Source organism: Centruroides vittatus, unplaced genomic scaffold, assembly GCF_030686945.1.
Source record: "Centruroides vittatus isolate TY-2023 unplaced genomic scaffold, ASM3068694v2 contig_602, whole genome shotgun sequence".
Classification (NCBI taxonomy): domain Eukaryota; kingdom Metazoa; phylum Arthropoda; class Arachnida; order Scorpiones; family Buthidae; genus Centruroides; species Centruroides vittatus.
In genome coordinates, this window is record NW_027122368.1 from 574,681 (window position 1) to 591,314 (window position 16,634).

Below are 16,634 nucleotides of genomic sequence, written 5' to 3' on the forward strand. Positions count from 1 at the left end.
TACACATGTCACTTTTTGAAAAAACACTGTTGTATGAGTAGGAAAAAGTTTGAGAAACCATGCATAATAACCAACAGACCTCATAAACTGGCATCCAGCATGGAGCCTGAAGAATTCCACCTGAGAAATTATGAACTTAAATGTTTGGCTAAGTCAACAGCAAACATTTTAAAGATGTTTTGTAGTTTTGTTATGGGGCACTTTGTAATGTCCACTGGTGCTGGTGACTTTTTCCATGAACATCCTAATAGTGAACTTTACATTTTGAAAATGACTTGTCTAATCCTTTATGTTTATATTTATTTCAGTTTTATTCATTTTTTTTTATCTTGTTATTCTACTTGTTAATGCATATGTTGTTATTAATTAGAGGCATCAAATCTGATCTAATCCTGATCTAATGTCTTGTACTCCTCCTTCCAAGTTGTCCATATCCTCAATTGAAAATGTCAAAGACCATCTAGTGAATAGTGTGGTACTTAAAATAGGGAAAAAATAAATCGCTTACTTTTTTGTGGTCCTACCTTCCAGAACTATTCCAACTGGTCTCAAATTACTACAGACGAAATTTAAACTTGATATATTAATATTTAGAGGTAGCTCAATGACCACAAAGTTTATAAAAAGAGCAATTTATAACAAATGAAAACATACAAGACCTGTTTTGATAAACCAGACTTGTTTTACTTTTTTGGACAATTACAAACAAATTAAATAGTCATGTAGACTCTACAATATTCAAAAACTTGATGGATTACAAACCAAAATGGCAATGAAAAAATTTTTAAACGTCACAATTCACACGATTTGAAATTTTCAGTACAACATTCAATGCAACTTTATCAATTTATTTTGGTAGAGGCAGAGAGTTTCTTTTTCTTGCTGTCTGGATAAGCCTGATGGTGCTGTTGAACAACTTGCAGCAAATACTGAAGTTGTAATTCATCATGAGTCATTATGCCACTGAATTCCTGGATGAGTGCAACCATATGTTCTGCATGGTTGTTAACAACTTTAATGGAATGTACTGACTCTGCAGCCTTCTGATAGTCCTCTCTATCTTTCCACAGGTCAGGATCTACAGGGTGCGGCGCCAAAATCCAGACAAATTACACATTGTTTTCAAACATATTTCTTATTGAAAAAACGAAAAGGTTTACAAATTTTTTTAAATCACATTGTTTGCAATGTCATACAGAATACATTTATTCAATATAGCCCCCTCCTGCTTGAATGACAGCCTCTATTCTCGGTCTGAATCGTGCGCATGCGCGCTTTAAAGTCTCACGGTCAATATTGGTGAATGCCGCATCAATAGCGGCTCTCAACGATGTGATGTTTGCATGTCTGGTCTTGTTTGTGACCCTTTCAACTACGCTTCATACGTAGAAGTCCAGAGGATTTAAATCTGGGCTGTTGGGAGGCCAGAATTCTTTTGACCAAAACATGTCGATGTTATCCGACAACCAATTTTGCACCAAATGACTTGTGTGGGCAGGCGCACCATCCTGCTGGAAAACATACGGCTTTCCAGATGACACAGTTTCCATCCATGGCTTCACTACATTTGACAGAGCATGCAAATAAACATTTTTTGTGACATTTTCCCCTTCGTTAAAGAAATACGGTGGCATGACATCACCCTCACTGGACACAACACCTAGCACATGAACATTCGCCGGAAATTTCGTTTTTGCAATAACGGGGACATCTTCTGGGTCGTGGGCAAGCCATCGATCATTTCTTCGATTGATTTTCGCATCAACAGTAAAAATTTTCTCGTCAGAAAAAAATCTGAGTCGTCTGGCAGCATTGTTTTTTAAGGAACACAAAAGCAGGTTACAGCGTTCAACTCGCTTTGTCCTGGCAGCTTCAGAAAGCATCTGTCTCACTTTAATTGTGTAAGACTTGTAGCGGAGTCCTCCTCAACGATTCTACGCATAGTTTTCTCGCTCACACCAACAACCGACGACAATTTTCGGATCGACTGACCTGGATCCTCAAAAATCAGCTCCTGAGCCCGTTGAATGATTTCAGGGTTCTGACAATGCGCTCCTTCGAGTGAATTTTCCTTGCCGGTGTTGCAAAACCTTCATTTGACTTCTCCGACTGATTGTATTTTGCAACGACATCATAAACAGTCGATCTCGGGTATCCGAAGAACCGAATAATTTCTGTCGCCGAGCCGCCCAGCACGAATACTTTCGATAATCGCGGCTCTTCGGTTATACTCAGCACTTTGTTTCAACATGGCGACTGTTTCGCGATTAAAATGGTTTAATGCACATGTCAAGCTATTTGAACGCCAAACACGACATCTACCGGTGGTACAGAATAGCGGGAATTTGAAATTGAATTTTGTCCGGATTTTGGCGCCGCACCCTGTACAGTGAGAAGTACACATTCGAGTGTGTCAATGACTTCACTTACCTCAGATTCATAGTGGACAATAACTATAACATACATCTCAAAGTCCAATGAGTATATAGAAAAGTCCAATGAGTATATAGAAACATCAAATGAGTATACAGAAACATCCAATGATCGCCTAAATGATCAGGCTACAATTGCACTAATTTTAAATGTACCTGGAAGTTCCATTAATTCAGAGTCTGTAACTTTGCAAATATAAAGTCTTTAAGATTTTTTCCCATGAATGTGTTCAGGTCAACACTGATTTGCTTAGTGTGACCCTGTTCAGTGTCGTCATCATTTTGCATCGCTGTAATTATTAGCCTCTTTGTAGCAGAACTTACATGGTTGTCAAAAAATGCTAAAGCAACCAAATCTGGCAATAAATACTGCAAAATGTTTACAAAATTTGAGAGACGCTGTCTTGGATATTGTTGTGTTGATTGCCAAGTATTCAAAAAGTGATTTCAGAAGATAAAGGTCATTGTTAGGTTCACTAGCTGCCAATGGAGCTGAAATCCAGGCTTTCAAGTACACATGTGCAGCACAGACACACATCCTGTAGTCCCTTCTCTTCTTTTTTTGTTAAGTGGAACTAGCCCCTAAATATCCACACCTCCAAACTGTAAATTACCTTTGAAAGTATGAGTCACTGAGTCAGCCTCAACTAGAAACAGAGAAAAACATTTGCAGCAAGTTTTGATGGTATCAGAAAAACAATGATCATGAGTCATGACAGAAATTAATTTTGTGGGAATGTCATGTAACTAATGAGTGATTATTTTAATGGTTTATTTATTGAGATGACCAACTACAGTTTTACAAACTGTTGTACTAAAATGAATACATTGTGGTTCAAGCTTGTGATTGTCATATCCTCATCTTTACTATTTGGAACCTATAAAAACTTCAGTGACATTGAGCTACCAGTAAATATTCACCAATGGAGTAGATTTTTGGCACAAATTTTTTCTATATATATTTGAACGGAAATAGAGGGTAGGAGGTTCACATTTACAAATTGTGAAAATAAGCTCCACACTACTAGTGAACCAGCTTTAAAATCTCAACAGTTGAATCTTTTTTTCATTTATTGGGTTCATTTATTACTGTATCTCAAAATTTGGTTTCTTTCTTGGAAGAATGATCTGATGCCACTTTAACAAAACTTGAGGATTTATCTACTAAATTTGAACGGCTAGCTGATTTGCATAAAGATTTTGATCATTGCCTCACTAGTGTGGAGAAGGTGGAAGAATTAAATAAATCAACTGTGCTTTATACTTCTCAGACTTCCTATTTTTTGTATTTATTGGATTCTTTATTCAATAAATGTAAGTGAAATAATATTGTTATTGTCAGACTGCAAAGTAATTCAACAGAAATTTTGAGTTTAGCTTCCAATATTCTGTCTTCTATTAAAAGACCTAATAATGACAATATTTCTGTGAAAATAAAACTTCAAAAAATAATTTGGTGGTAGAAGAGCTTGACCTTGCTTTTGACAAAAAGAAGAGCTTGATCTTGCTTCTGATTTAAAGAAATTTACATAACATTTGAACAAAGAACAAGTATTCCAGTCAGGATTTTTGACAATTTACATTGAAGATCAAGAATTTCGAAGAAAAATCTCCTTCCTTTCTATAGGAAGGCTTAAAAAAAATGTGTTCTCAAGGGCCAACTGTTTAATAATTGATGGTGACAACTTTATCTTTGATTTATTGAATAATAGATTGATGAAGAATGAATATTTTTTATTACCAGGGAAGGCTGATAGATTACTGTCAAGTAGAGGAAAACTAGAAATTTTACCCAATGCTTCCTGCTCAGAAGGTTCATTTAATTTAAAATGTTTTTCTTGGAACAGTCAAGGTTTATTATATTCTAATGTTGCTGATTCAACCTTTATTAATTGCATATTTTCATATCACATTGTCACTATAACAGAAATAAGGATGATATTTTCGATGAAAACTCTTCTTTCATCTTTGGCTTTTCACTACTGGTTTATTGAAATCCTAGTGCACAAATCTGAAGGTCCTAAAAGGCCATCTGAAGGTCTGATGTTGATAATCTCTTGGAATTACTTAGTGAATTGATGTTGATAATCTCTTGGAATCGCTTAGTGAATTGGTCAGCATAAGGATTTACACTCCCAAACTGGAGATATCTGCAAAGATAGCTGGTGCACAGTGTCCATACACTACTTCTCCATCCAGAAAAGAGAAAAGGATTGTCACACAGTTCTTGAGCATTCTGAATCAAAGACTTTTGGTCTCAGACAAAGACAAGAAGTTTGTTCTGTGCAGAAACAATGACTTTTTGAGTAGGGCTAATGAGTTCCTGTTACAGTCAAGATCCGTGTTAATGAAAGACGATCCAATCCCTTCAGTATTGAGGAAAGTAAAAAGTTCTCACTATGCCAAGTGTAACATTAGCATTATCTGAATGTTATTAGACTAAAGGTTTTTCAGCTATACATTAGTAGAAGTTATTAGTAGTTTGATTATTTCTAAGATTTCTTCAAAGAAATCAGAGTAAACAGGAAAACAGGATGTGTGACATGACTAACATGTTTGTGGAAACAAAACACATGTGCAATTACACTTCAGGTATGCTGGGTAATTGAGGCTGGATTCAAGGTCAGATTAGCAAGTGTACTACATATATTTTTGATGTACACATGTACAGAATTCTTTACATGTCAATATCTCACAATATAACTTTTTATTATGTTTTGTTTTTTATTGAAAATGATTACTCTTAAATTTCAACATGCACTCAGACTCATTGAAGCAATCAGACATATAACATACACACCTTATTGCTGAGAATCATTTTTACTACTTTAAGTAGTGTTTTCAACCTGATCAACAGGCCATCATCAGGTTATCAGTTTACAAGAACGTTTACAATTGAATCAATATGCAATAAGAAATTCAAATTTAAAACGTTCAAACATTTGGTTAAACATCAAAATATAAAATATAAATAATACAACTAATCCATTAAATACATTAACTGAATGAATCAAAACAAATAGAGTAGAACAAAATAAAATAAAACACAAATATAATAACATAAGATATAAAATTACATCGACTGCATGCTATGCATCAGATTTTACTAGCCATTATTGATCATATACTTCCATGCCGTTGGATAACCTGATGATGGCCTGTTGATCAGGTTGAAAATGTTAGTTAAAATAGTAAAAATGATTCTCAGCAATAAGGTGTGTATGTAGTATAATGATTACTCTTAAACTTTTTCTTGCAACCCATCTGATATATGTAATAAAGTGATGTAGATGTAATGAAACAAATGCAATCAGGAGATTGCAGAGACAACGTCTAGATGCAGACAATGGTTTACAGATAATCTAGACTACAGTTCAGAAAAATTTCATTGCACAGATAATGTATCTTGTTTTCCACAGTTTAGACTGATTAAAAACCAATTATTTGATCTACTTTCTATTCTCACTCGACAGCAGGTTTAGACAGCGTTTTAATTTGAGTGGACAAACATACTGATTTGTTTGTCACAATGTTTAGATAAAAATAGATATTTTCCATTTGATAAATGTTATAAACATGATGAATCAAGAAAATTATTCATGTCAACAATTACAGAGGGAGAGGTAATGCAAGATCAGAGTAATCCTTTAGAAATCTATTCCAAAATCAATATAGATTTTCTAAATGTAGATTTGCTCATATTTTACATCATATTGCCAACAAAATTAAACATCTAAATGGAAACGATCGCCATTAACTACAAACAGCAGTTGTTGACAGCCTAACAATTATAAAACAATTGAAAGGTTAGAACAATTTTACATTCACTTGCCTTTCAACTGTTCTATGGTATGAGCATTTTCTTTAAATCTTCTCCCTCACAGCTTTTTTCACTGCCACAGTACAGTTATCATAACCCAGGAGAGGAAGTAACAGTAAAGAAAGTAATAGCCAACATCTTGTCAAGGTTTGTTTAGACAATATTCAGAAATAGACAATCGTCGTCTTTACAATGCATTTTAAACCGTGGTACAGAAAGCAAATGTCTAGACATCATTTGGCTGTTAATCATCATTTAATGTAAACTCTCTCTGCAATACAGAGAGAGTTTACATTAAACAAGTAGTCAGATTGCCAACATTATACATAGAAATTAAAAGTAATTAAAAATTTTACTTTAGTAAACTGTTGAAGAACAAGACATTTCTCTGGTACAGAAAATGCATGCTCCTTGATGACAAATGGGCAATTTTCATACACTGCCAATTGATAATTCTAAAAAAATAATAATAATAATATTTATTAATTTAAATATAATCTTGATATATTTGAATTCTTTTTAAAAACACTTACATCAATATAACATGGAGTAGATAGTACAATATCTTCATTAAATATGCTAAAAGGAAACAATTTACTTAATTTTTTTAATTACATAATTAATAGAAATTAATAATTTCAACATATGGTAATAGGTATACAGGATGATTCAGAAGTGGTAGATAAAACTTCACAGTATGATCAATTATTCAATTTACAGTAAAAATGTTAATTCTAGTGTTATGAACAGGAGGTGAACACCTCTCTTAGACAGATATGATCTAGGTTATATTACAGTTGACTCACATTAAAACAAACACTAATAAAACAAATTCTCATGTTAAAGCAAATTTTGCCATTGTGAGAATCCAGGGTTAAGAGAAGGTTGTCTTCCCTGTTCGGCTTCAGATATGCAAGATCTACCCACTTTGACAGTGAATGGGATTATAAAATTGTTTCATTTTGATTGTAAAATTGTTGGAAAGACTAAGGAAGATCATAGGAACTTCCTGCTAATTTTTCCTGATACCAGCCTAATTAGTGCGTTAGGCCCACGAAATGAAGTTCTTATAATTTTGTCTGAGGGGGAAGATTCGTGGACTCCCAATAAGACATCAGCATATATTTAAAATCAAGAATGAGACCATTTAAACAATCTAAAAGCATAATTTAATGAAAATAACAAGAATAAAAATACAAATATGTGATTACACACACAGATAGCTTCTAAAGTCCCTATTTAAATGCGAGAGAGAGAGAGAGAGAGAGAGAGAGTTTACATCATTGAAAACATACCACCACGGTTGATAAATGTTGATCTTTTCATTGAACTAATGAACAATTGGTCTTTTGCTGATATTCTTGTTGTGGAGAGGTTAATTGGCGATACTCGGAAGATGGAAATTCAATTCGAATTCGAGACTGGAGGAGGATTGGATTACTCTAGGTTGTTGGAGCACATCATCAGAAACAGCAAAAACAGCCTCGAATGGCAGGAAATTGCTCTTTTCATATGTAAGTCCCTTCCAATTGAAATTCGAGGTTTGCATCAGCTGACGGAACATACAAATGAGTCAAACACCCAGATGTTTGTTAAAATTTGAGATAAGCTCCTGTGAAAGGAAGTTTGATTTGCTTTTTTGACACAAAAGTGACAAAAGTGTTGTCTTTTCGATGGGAAAAATAAGTCAAAGAAATTAAGTTAAAGAATTTAATGTACATTATTACTTGAAAAGAAAAAGTTTTTCATTTTTAATTCATGAGAAAATAGCAGTCTGGACCAATGCCCAAATTCTAGCCATTTTTCTAAATTGATTAATAAAATAGATTTTCGTAATAAATTTTATAACTCATTTTCAGATTCTCACACCATTGTTACAATGTTACAATGTTTCACACAATAAAGCCAACAAAAATCTTACCAGAATTCATTAAACTGAACTGTAAATTACCTTTACAGCCCCAAAAAATAACCAATTTCCAATAATGGTTGCATTTTACACTTTTCGAAGTGAATGATGAAAAGTGGTACTGTAATAATTGTTCCATTTTTAGTAGATTTTCTTCTCTTAGTAAGCAAAGCTGGGTTCAATCTCCAATTGTAGAACAATTCAAACATCTGGCAGTTTTAGCAGACAATTCTACTGTACTCAGAAAATAGGGATTAAAGTTTAAGGTCACCAATCCCTTTAAATGGATGCAGTCCCATGCAAAAACATACTAGTTTGCATGTCAGGGAGAACACACAGTGATGCCAGGTTTGGCTTACTTTGTGCAAAATTTGGCTGCTTTTTTACTCTATTGGTTCCAGAAACATTTTCTACTTTTTCAAACAATCTTCAACAAAAACAAATCACTGATTTCTTTCATCTTTGTACATTTTGTTTGATTTTAAAATCATTTAGAACACTAATTTGTTTTTGTAAATAAATTTAATTTTCTTTAACTTTATTTAGAAAATTAATTCAAAATATAATAATTTAGAGATTTTGATCACCTATTAAGCCTTAATTCCCTTAAATTATAAAACTTGATCTTGACCCTGAAAATCATTCATACAAATATTTCATAAAGCTAACTAATCACTGTTCCCCTAGTGATCTGTATTTATGTGAGTTGACTATATTGCCATTAAGCATGATTTTTCTTCAGACAATGGAAGCACTCATCACATCATATCAGCACACACTCCTCCAACCGGTCACCATTTTTGATAAACCGTCCATCACAACCGGTCACCATTTTTGATGAACCGCCATTTTCAACAGTTTCCAAGCAAGAGAGAAGTTTCATTTTGTTTTTGTGAAAATTAATATACAGGGTGGGCCAACGAAAACGAAACGGCAGAGTGTTCGTGTTCGTCCAAGCAAATCGCTCGGACAGGTCGATTTTATTCTCGAGGGGACATCTTATGCAATAAAGTTTTTGTGAATCTGAATATTAATTAAACAAACATTTTTTTTCGAAATAAATGTTTGTTTAGTTAATACAAAATAAATGAGTTTTTAAAATTTTTTGTTGTCTGTTGTATTCAGAATCGCAAAAACTTTATTGCAAAAGATGTCCCCTCGAGAATAAAATCGACCTGTCCGAGCGATTAGCTTGGACGAACACGAACACTCTGCCGTTTCGTTTTCGTTGGCCCACCCTGTATATAGTGTTACATGTAACATACAAAATTCATACAGGATTAATTCATATATTGCAAGAATGTTATTATTCCTCAACAACAACCAAATGAACAAAATGTTGAAACAAAAGTAATGAACATGAAGTACTAAACTTTAAAATTATCACATTGAAAAGTCACTGGTAAGATCGTCATCATCACAATCTTCCTCACTAGAATGTTTTGGTATGATTGAAGCAGATGATGGTTTCCAAGTGTAACATTTTATCGTTGCTGCTTTTAAGTAGCTCCTTTGCTAATAACAGTGCTTCACAGGAATCGGTAAGAACTCGATTTTGTAATTTAGTTTTTATTAAATTTAATTGCAAAAAAAATATGTTTAACCGCTGAATGAGAAAACAATAAAAACATCTATTTACTGCCAAAGTAAAGTAAAAAAATATAGAAATATAGAATAAAAATGAATGTTTTGAAAGGTACTAAATTGAAAGAAAAGGTATTAGGATTTCATGAATAGTACTTGGAAAATGGTGTTGGGTATCTTGGTACTGGAACAAGTAAAAAGGTACTAGATTAGTATAAAAGTACCAGGTGGAACAACACTAGTGCCATCTTTGTAGCCCTGATTCTGTTACCCGGCGTCGCCTCGATCTAGTTTTGTCGTTCCTTCCACTAGCTCTATAGTTTTAGGGGGTGTGGGGGCCGGCACCAAAGTGCACGACCACAGGCAGAGATGGAGGTGAGCATCAACCAAGGCAGAGCACAGAGAATAGGCCGTATACCAACAAGTGTCAAAAACTGACATTCAGAGGCGAATATCTGGCAAAGTACGGGTACGGTTCCTTTGACGTTTTCGCCGGTATGGGGGGGTCTACAATTCTGGGTATGCAAAACCCCTCATTCAGAGCTCGAATCTTACTGCCCAAATTTGGCAGATTTTCACGGATTTATCACACCTTGTAGGTTAATCTCTTCCTCAGCCGGGAAATACATGCATCTTTGTGCTTTTTGCTCTTTATGCATACAAGTCTTCAGTACAGCTACGTAGCATTTGACACCGAGTATACATATACATCAAAAGAAAGATTCGATCAAACTCGTAAATCTGTTAGAATCATCAAAAGCTTTCCGTCGTTCCTTTATCATATTTTAATTCGGCTTTTAACCGAGTTCAAACACACAGTAGTTATTTCTTACTTTCTTTAAAATATTAAAACGAAAACGTTACACACAATTCTACCATTTACTGAATTTCATAATGTGTTATATAATTAATAAAATCTGATTTAACTAATAAGAAAACATTCTTACTTATTCAGTAACGAAAAGAAACTCAATTCCAAGTTTTTAATGCTTGAATTATCCATCTTTCCGAGGTTGACTTTCGCCCCGACTTAAACTCGTTCAAAATGGCGTCTGCTTCCCGCCGTTTGGCTACCAAATTAACCTAAAATGGAAACAAACATTCCGCCGAAAAATAGCCATAAAAATTTTATACTTTTAAAAAATTCTATTTTAATTATCGTTAAATAATTTAAAATTGCGTCATTAATCACCCCCCACTTAATCGACATTAGTGAAATTTCCATCCGAATACCCGACACATTCGAAATTTAAATAAAATTGAATTTTTAAAATTCTGCGATTCTCAATCAAAATTAATTTCGTATGGCAGAAATTTTCATTTTAGTTCGTAATTAACACATAATTTTTCAAAAACAAACACTTCCGCAACGAGAACGCCCTAACGAAATTTTATACGGAAGTCGGAAATAGATACAGTATTTAGAAAATATACACAAATTTCATTTCTTTTAATCATCCAATTCTGAATAATTACGAAACTTTTATCAATTCATAATTTATTCTTAGTAAATTTCTACATAATTAAAACGATTTGTATATATTATAATTTTTTCTTTACGTTAAAAAAATTTTTTACAGGATTAACAGTAAAATTACAATCAATAAAACTAAACCGAGAAAAACAAATACAAAATAATAAATTTTGCCTTTTAAACATAAATACCAAAAAACGTGTACTTTTATTAGGAAATGCCGTGTGCAATTTGGCTAATTAATTTGGACCGTGGGTGGTTAAATCGTTCACCGCTTCTAATAATAATATTGCCATTTGTTGTTCGCTGCAACTCTCTGGAAGAAAGTTGATAATTTTCTCTAATAAAACTGAAGTCAAGCTTAAAGGAATAGAAGAAGTGATGGGTTTATCCAGAGTCTTCAACCACGAGGAGAGGGAAGGAGGCAGGTGAGCCAGTTTTGCAGCGGTGTCTTCGGCATTCGACAGTGCGCTGCGTACTCTCTGTCCGGCCAACACCAGGAGACGTAAACCCAAACTGGTTGGCTCGGTGATAGATGTCGTCGCCTCTTCCGCCAGAGTGTCGTGGCCGTGGTTGTACAGTTCGTAGACGTATTGCCTTCTGATCTCGTCCGGATCTACATCCCACCCGCGACACAAGTCCACCAGACGGTTGAACCATTTGCTGGCTTCCGTCTCTCCAGATGTGGTGGACACTATGCTGGCACATTTGTCGTTTTGAGTTATGTTCCGAACTATGGCAGTCACGGTACCCGAAAGAAACTGTTTCCTCAAATCGATGATGCTGGTGTCGAGTCCTTTCAGGGGGATATTTATGCTACGGTGTAAATCTTTGAAAAAAGCACTCTTTCCTTTTGAATCATAAAAGCTGAGAGGACGAATGTTTTTCTGTTGAAAAGCTATGATAAAGAGTAAGAAATTAGCTAGAAGATAATGATGATGGATGAGAGCGTAGTTAGGATTTGGTTGCTGGAGAGCAAGAGTCACAAACGGTGCAGGACCGTGTACGTCTCTGCCTTTCCACAATTCTTCTGGTGGAAACATCGGTATTGTTTCGACTTCTGATATTACGTTGGCTTCTAGGAGTATTTCGAGTAACTGGGTGCAGAAATCTACAAAATTTTCTAAATACACGTCACTAATTTCTACGTCTCTTCTACACAAGCGATCTTTTGGCATTTTACCCACTTTTTCAATGAGCATAACCAGGCCTTCAAATCTTTTATGGACAAAAGTCTTCCACATCATATAAGCAACACCACATCTTAAAATGGCACTCATTACAAGGCATAAACACTGAAGGGCAGATTTTAAATGGTAAATCATATCATGATTTTTATCCCAATGGACCATGTATTCCCAGGAACAATTAGCTAAAAGAGCATCAGGATCCATACTTCTAGGAAATCTCTTTCTTACTTGTCCTAAAAGTCCTTTTATCACACTAATATTCTGTACTTTATCAATATCCTGATCAGATATATTTGATAATATATCTTCACTTTCAGTTGTGTAAGTGTTCAAGATTTCAGGATTAATCTTAACATCCACACACCATGCAGCAACCAGGTCTGTCATAATGCCTGGTCCACCAGACTGAAGAGAAGAGAGAGAAATATTTATCTTTTTATTAGAGATAGGAGCCTTAATGGCAGGTTTACTTTTTAGAAGAATACTTAAAATTAAAACATCTTCCAGCTGTTTGACAAATAAACTCCATTGTTCAACATCCAGAGAAATAGCTTCCCAATCACTCTCATCACTGCCCTCTTTTTCTTCTTCTTTATTTTCTACATTTTCAGATTTTTCACTACTTTCAGTTTCATTCCGATCCATTTGTTGTTTCACGATATTAAACGACGATGCAACTTCAATCGAAACCGAGCGAGTTATGACTGCACCAATATAGGCCGCAATGTTATTTGTTGATTGAGAAAGCAACACTTTAACTTTATCCCATGGAAAAAAATCTGAATTCATTGCTTGAACATCACTAACTGAACAGAAATGTTTAAGCACCTGCTGAAAATTTACCCATTCTTGCCATTGATTAATATTTTCAGAAGATAACCAATAATAGATTAAAATTGTTATCATAGCATTAGTAGTTATTCTACTGCTCTTTATTATTTCTTTAAAATCAGATAAAGAATCTTCATTCCGAATAAAGTATCTAAACAAAAATTCTCCTGTATTTGCCAATTCTGTTTCAGATGCAGCAGGATTCAAATCAACAGTTAATTCAGAGATGACAATTTCATCACTTTCATTTTTCATTAGATGACTATGGCTAACTATAAAAGTGTGCACAAAATTAGAAAAGGGTATTTTTAATAAGCGTTCTTCATTATCAAGGAACCTCACTTTCTTTTGACAAGCACTTTGAACAGATTGGAACAGTGCTAAAAGTGACATTATCCTGCCAATTTCTGCTTCTGATGTATTCAACTTTGTTGAGATCAATTCAATATCTAGAAAATTTGATTCATTTTCAGGAGGAGAATTTTCATTTATAAGACTAATAGCCTCATAAGTGGCAATCAGTCCTTCAATTCTACAACAAGTCTGTAATAAAAGTTTACTTTCATAATCAAGCTGTTCAAGGTCCTGACCTAAAAGATATATTGTTAACTCTTTGATAACTAATTTTACAGTATCAACAGTTATGGTATTACACCTTAATAAGGAATCGATAGCTTGTTGTTTGATATTTGCACTTTTAATATCAAGTAATATTTTTGAGATATCTCCAATCATTTTATTTTTATCTTTACTAGAACGTAGAAGAGTTTTGAATTCTTTAAGGAGATGAATATCTCTTGCACGTTTACTATTTCTATCACTTAGTGCACAATGGAATGGCACTGAAATGGTATAAATACTTCCAAGTGAGCTTAATAAAAAACAAGGATGAGTCTGAAATTTGACTGCATTAACATGGGCTATGTTTACACCCATCATGCAATGTCCAGGACTAAGCAGCTTGCTACATCTTCCAACATTAAAAGCAGCCACACGTGGACCTTGCTGAGAAGACCATAATTCTAAAATTCCTCTTCGTGGAGCATATATCACTAAAAATAAAGCTTTACGAGGTGTATGTAAATACTTATCTCGTTCTACTTTGTCTTCTACTTGAATCCATCCACACTGGGCATCCCTATATCCTTTCCACATCCGAATTGCCATGCCTTTCTGAATATCAAACACTATGACACGTCCAAAAGCATCAGTCACTGCTGCTAACATCTTGTTAGGTGAAACATTGATAGTAATTCCATGCCTTCTTCTATCAAATAATCCAAATTTAAGTGGGATAGTAGTTGGAGACTCTATTTTCTGTTTCTTAGTTGGTTGTTGGTTCCAGTTTAACAAGCTACCAGCCGTAGCATTTAAAAAAAATGATTTTAATCTATTAGCAACAGCATGAGCCACATCGGATAAAAATAATTGAGATCCTTCTTCCGTGGCCTGATAGAAACCAATGTATGGATTACAACCCACAGTCAAATATAGATTAACAACAGAAATGCTAGATCTAACAGAGGCATAGAAACCACTCCGTAATGATTGTGAGGAAAGATAATCAAAGGAATTCAAAGTTACCACACCAATACTATCACAATCATTGATTTTGTTATTTTCTTGAAAACTCCATTTCTTGTAAGTAAGTGGAGGTGCTTCTATCACTTCCCACTTACCAGCAGCAACTCTGGCAAGTTGGCTCCTACACGCTCGCAGCGTCTGCAAAAGACTAAAACCGTCTACACTAACAACAACTGAACCATAAACAATCAACAACTCATCTGCCTGATGATCAGACAGAAAGGAAGATTTAGAAGAAGGACAGTTCTGGCACTTCAGTTTATTAACTGGTTCTTCATGCAGTAGCTGCGATAACAACAATTCTGCCTTTTCCGTATATATCCTGACATAACCAGAATTGAATCCAACAACAATACAAGTCCAATCAACTCCACCAGAGAGGGTTTTCTTCTGCGAGGCTATAGGGAGGCACAGAAGAGATGTAATATAGTCATCGTGAATGAGATAATCACCGTATGTAATGAGGAACTTCATCTTAGCATCATTATCATCACCAACAAACCATTTAGAGGTGAGAAACACGGCTTTTTGTCTCAGCGCAAGTACGAGAACGTCGGAAGTGGAGGAGAGAGCCACGAGGCATTCATTCAACCAATTTTCTTCTTTTTCTTCACCTTCCTTTTTATCTTCATCGCCCCATTCGGATTCGGTCCACAGATCGAAACTGTCATCTTCATATTTACTTTCCGGATTGTAATTAGGGAAAAGAATACGTTTAACACCACTTAAATCGCTGATACACGAAAGTTTAGATAATTTACACGACATTTTTTCGTAATACAATACTTAACTAATCACATACATTTCGCCAAACATCCAACCCAATTGTAGTTTTCTCGCTTAGTCACTAGAGGCGCTATAATCTCCTAATTTCTAAACTTTAAGGAGCGACTAAATAAATTTTATTGTACTTTTTTTTTTTTTTTTGAAAATTTAACATTGAAAATATTACTAAAATTTAGAAAGTTTTGATTGATGTATTAATTAATATTTAATTTTGACTTTATAACAAATTCATGTCTAAAAGTTTAAGAATACATTCGATATAATGAAATAAAACTCAGTGTCGAGTTAGTGTCCGACTTTGTTTTTCGAACTTTTTAGCACTCATTCATTCATCGTTTGTAGTAGTTTGTTACTAAAAACGTTAGTAGTTGCAAACATTAAGATAGTTCCTTCTATGGAGCTGTAATATCTAACTAGAGTGACAGCGCTCTGTTGCTACTATTAGCGCATATAAAGCCGGAAGTTGCTTCACTGTAGAACAAACCACCATATTATGAGGAGAAAAAAGTTGGTTTTTCTTTCGAACTCGACGTTGGAAAAGATAAAGAATAACATATAAATGACAAAAAAAAACCCGTTTGATTAGGTTTATTAATCCTAGGTAGTGCGGCCGCATTTCCTATAATTTGTTTCGTCCATATATCTTTCGCTTCTGGTAAAATCTTCCATCTCATTTTTCTCAATTTCTACTTAGCCAATCTCGATGGAATGTCTTTATTCGACGTAGAACACGATTATAAAAAAAACATTTAACCGACATTTTAGTCAGACCTCTACTAAGAGTAGTTTTCGATGCTCTCATTTTCCAACCCGGAAATTTCCGTTAGGCGGATGCCGAGTTATAATTTATTGAAAATCTCAAAATTTTTTAATCTGATGTGGTTAGGCCAAACTATATCACAGTGAAAAATACCCTTGGATATTTTTCACTTTTTACTTTCCCTGCTTTTGTGTATATGTTAGGCTCAAAGACCGAAATCGCTCATTGAGCGAAAAAAACGACCACAGCGCGAAATTCGCGTTG

The 16,634-nt window shown here is 34.5% G+C and overlaps 2 protein-coding genes across 4 annotated transcripts in view; both read right to left on the bottom strand.

Annotated features, from left to right (window-relative positions):
* The window catches only part of Zwilch (zwilch kinetochore protein), a 55,694-nt gene extending 44,856 nt beyond the window's left edge, over positions 1-10,838 (bottom strand). For 2 of the 3 annotated variants that reach the window (XM_067275247.1, XM_067275246.1), the window contains exons 1-3: positions 10,693-10,838; positions 6,786-6,831; positions 6,609-6,707 (exon numbers count right to left, since the gene is read on the bottom strand). In XM_067275247.1, coding sequence (XP_067131348.1) covers positions 6,609-6,707; positions 6,786-6,831; positions 10,693-10,748 — 201 coding nt within the window. In that variant the 5' untranslated portion in view covers positions 10,749-10,838. The remainder of the gene's footprint in view (positions 1-6,608; positions 6,708-6,785; positions 6,832-10,692) is intronic. The other variant, XM_067275248.1, reaches the window with a different exon arrangement.
* Positions 10,839-11,222: 384 nt separating this feature from the next.
* Positions 11,223-15,661, bottom strand: Rab3-GAP (Rab3 GTPase activating protein). The gene has a single exon (XM_067275240.1). The coding sequence runs from the start codon at positions 15,590-15,592 to the stop codon at positions 11,459-11,461; it is 4,134 nt and encodes a 1,377-aa protein (XP_067131341.1). The 5' UTR covers positions 15,593-15,661; the 3' UTR covers positions 11,223-11,458.
* Positions 15,662-16,634: the final 973 nt, after the last annotated feature.

Coding starts and splice junctions, on each gene's coding strand:
- Rab3-GAP (XM_067275240.1), bottom strand. CDS start 15,592: ATGTCGTGTAAATTATCTAAACTTTCGTGTATCAGCGATTTAAGTGGT.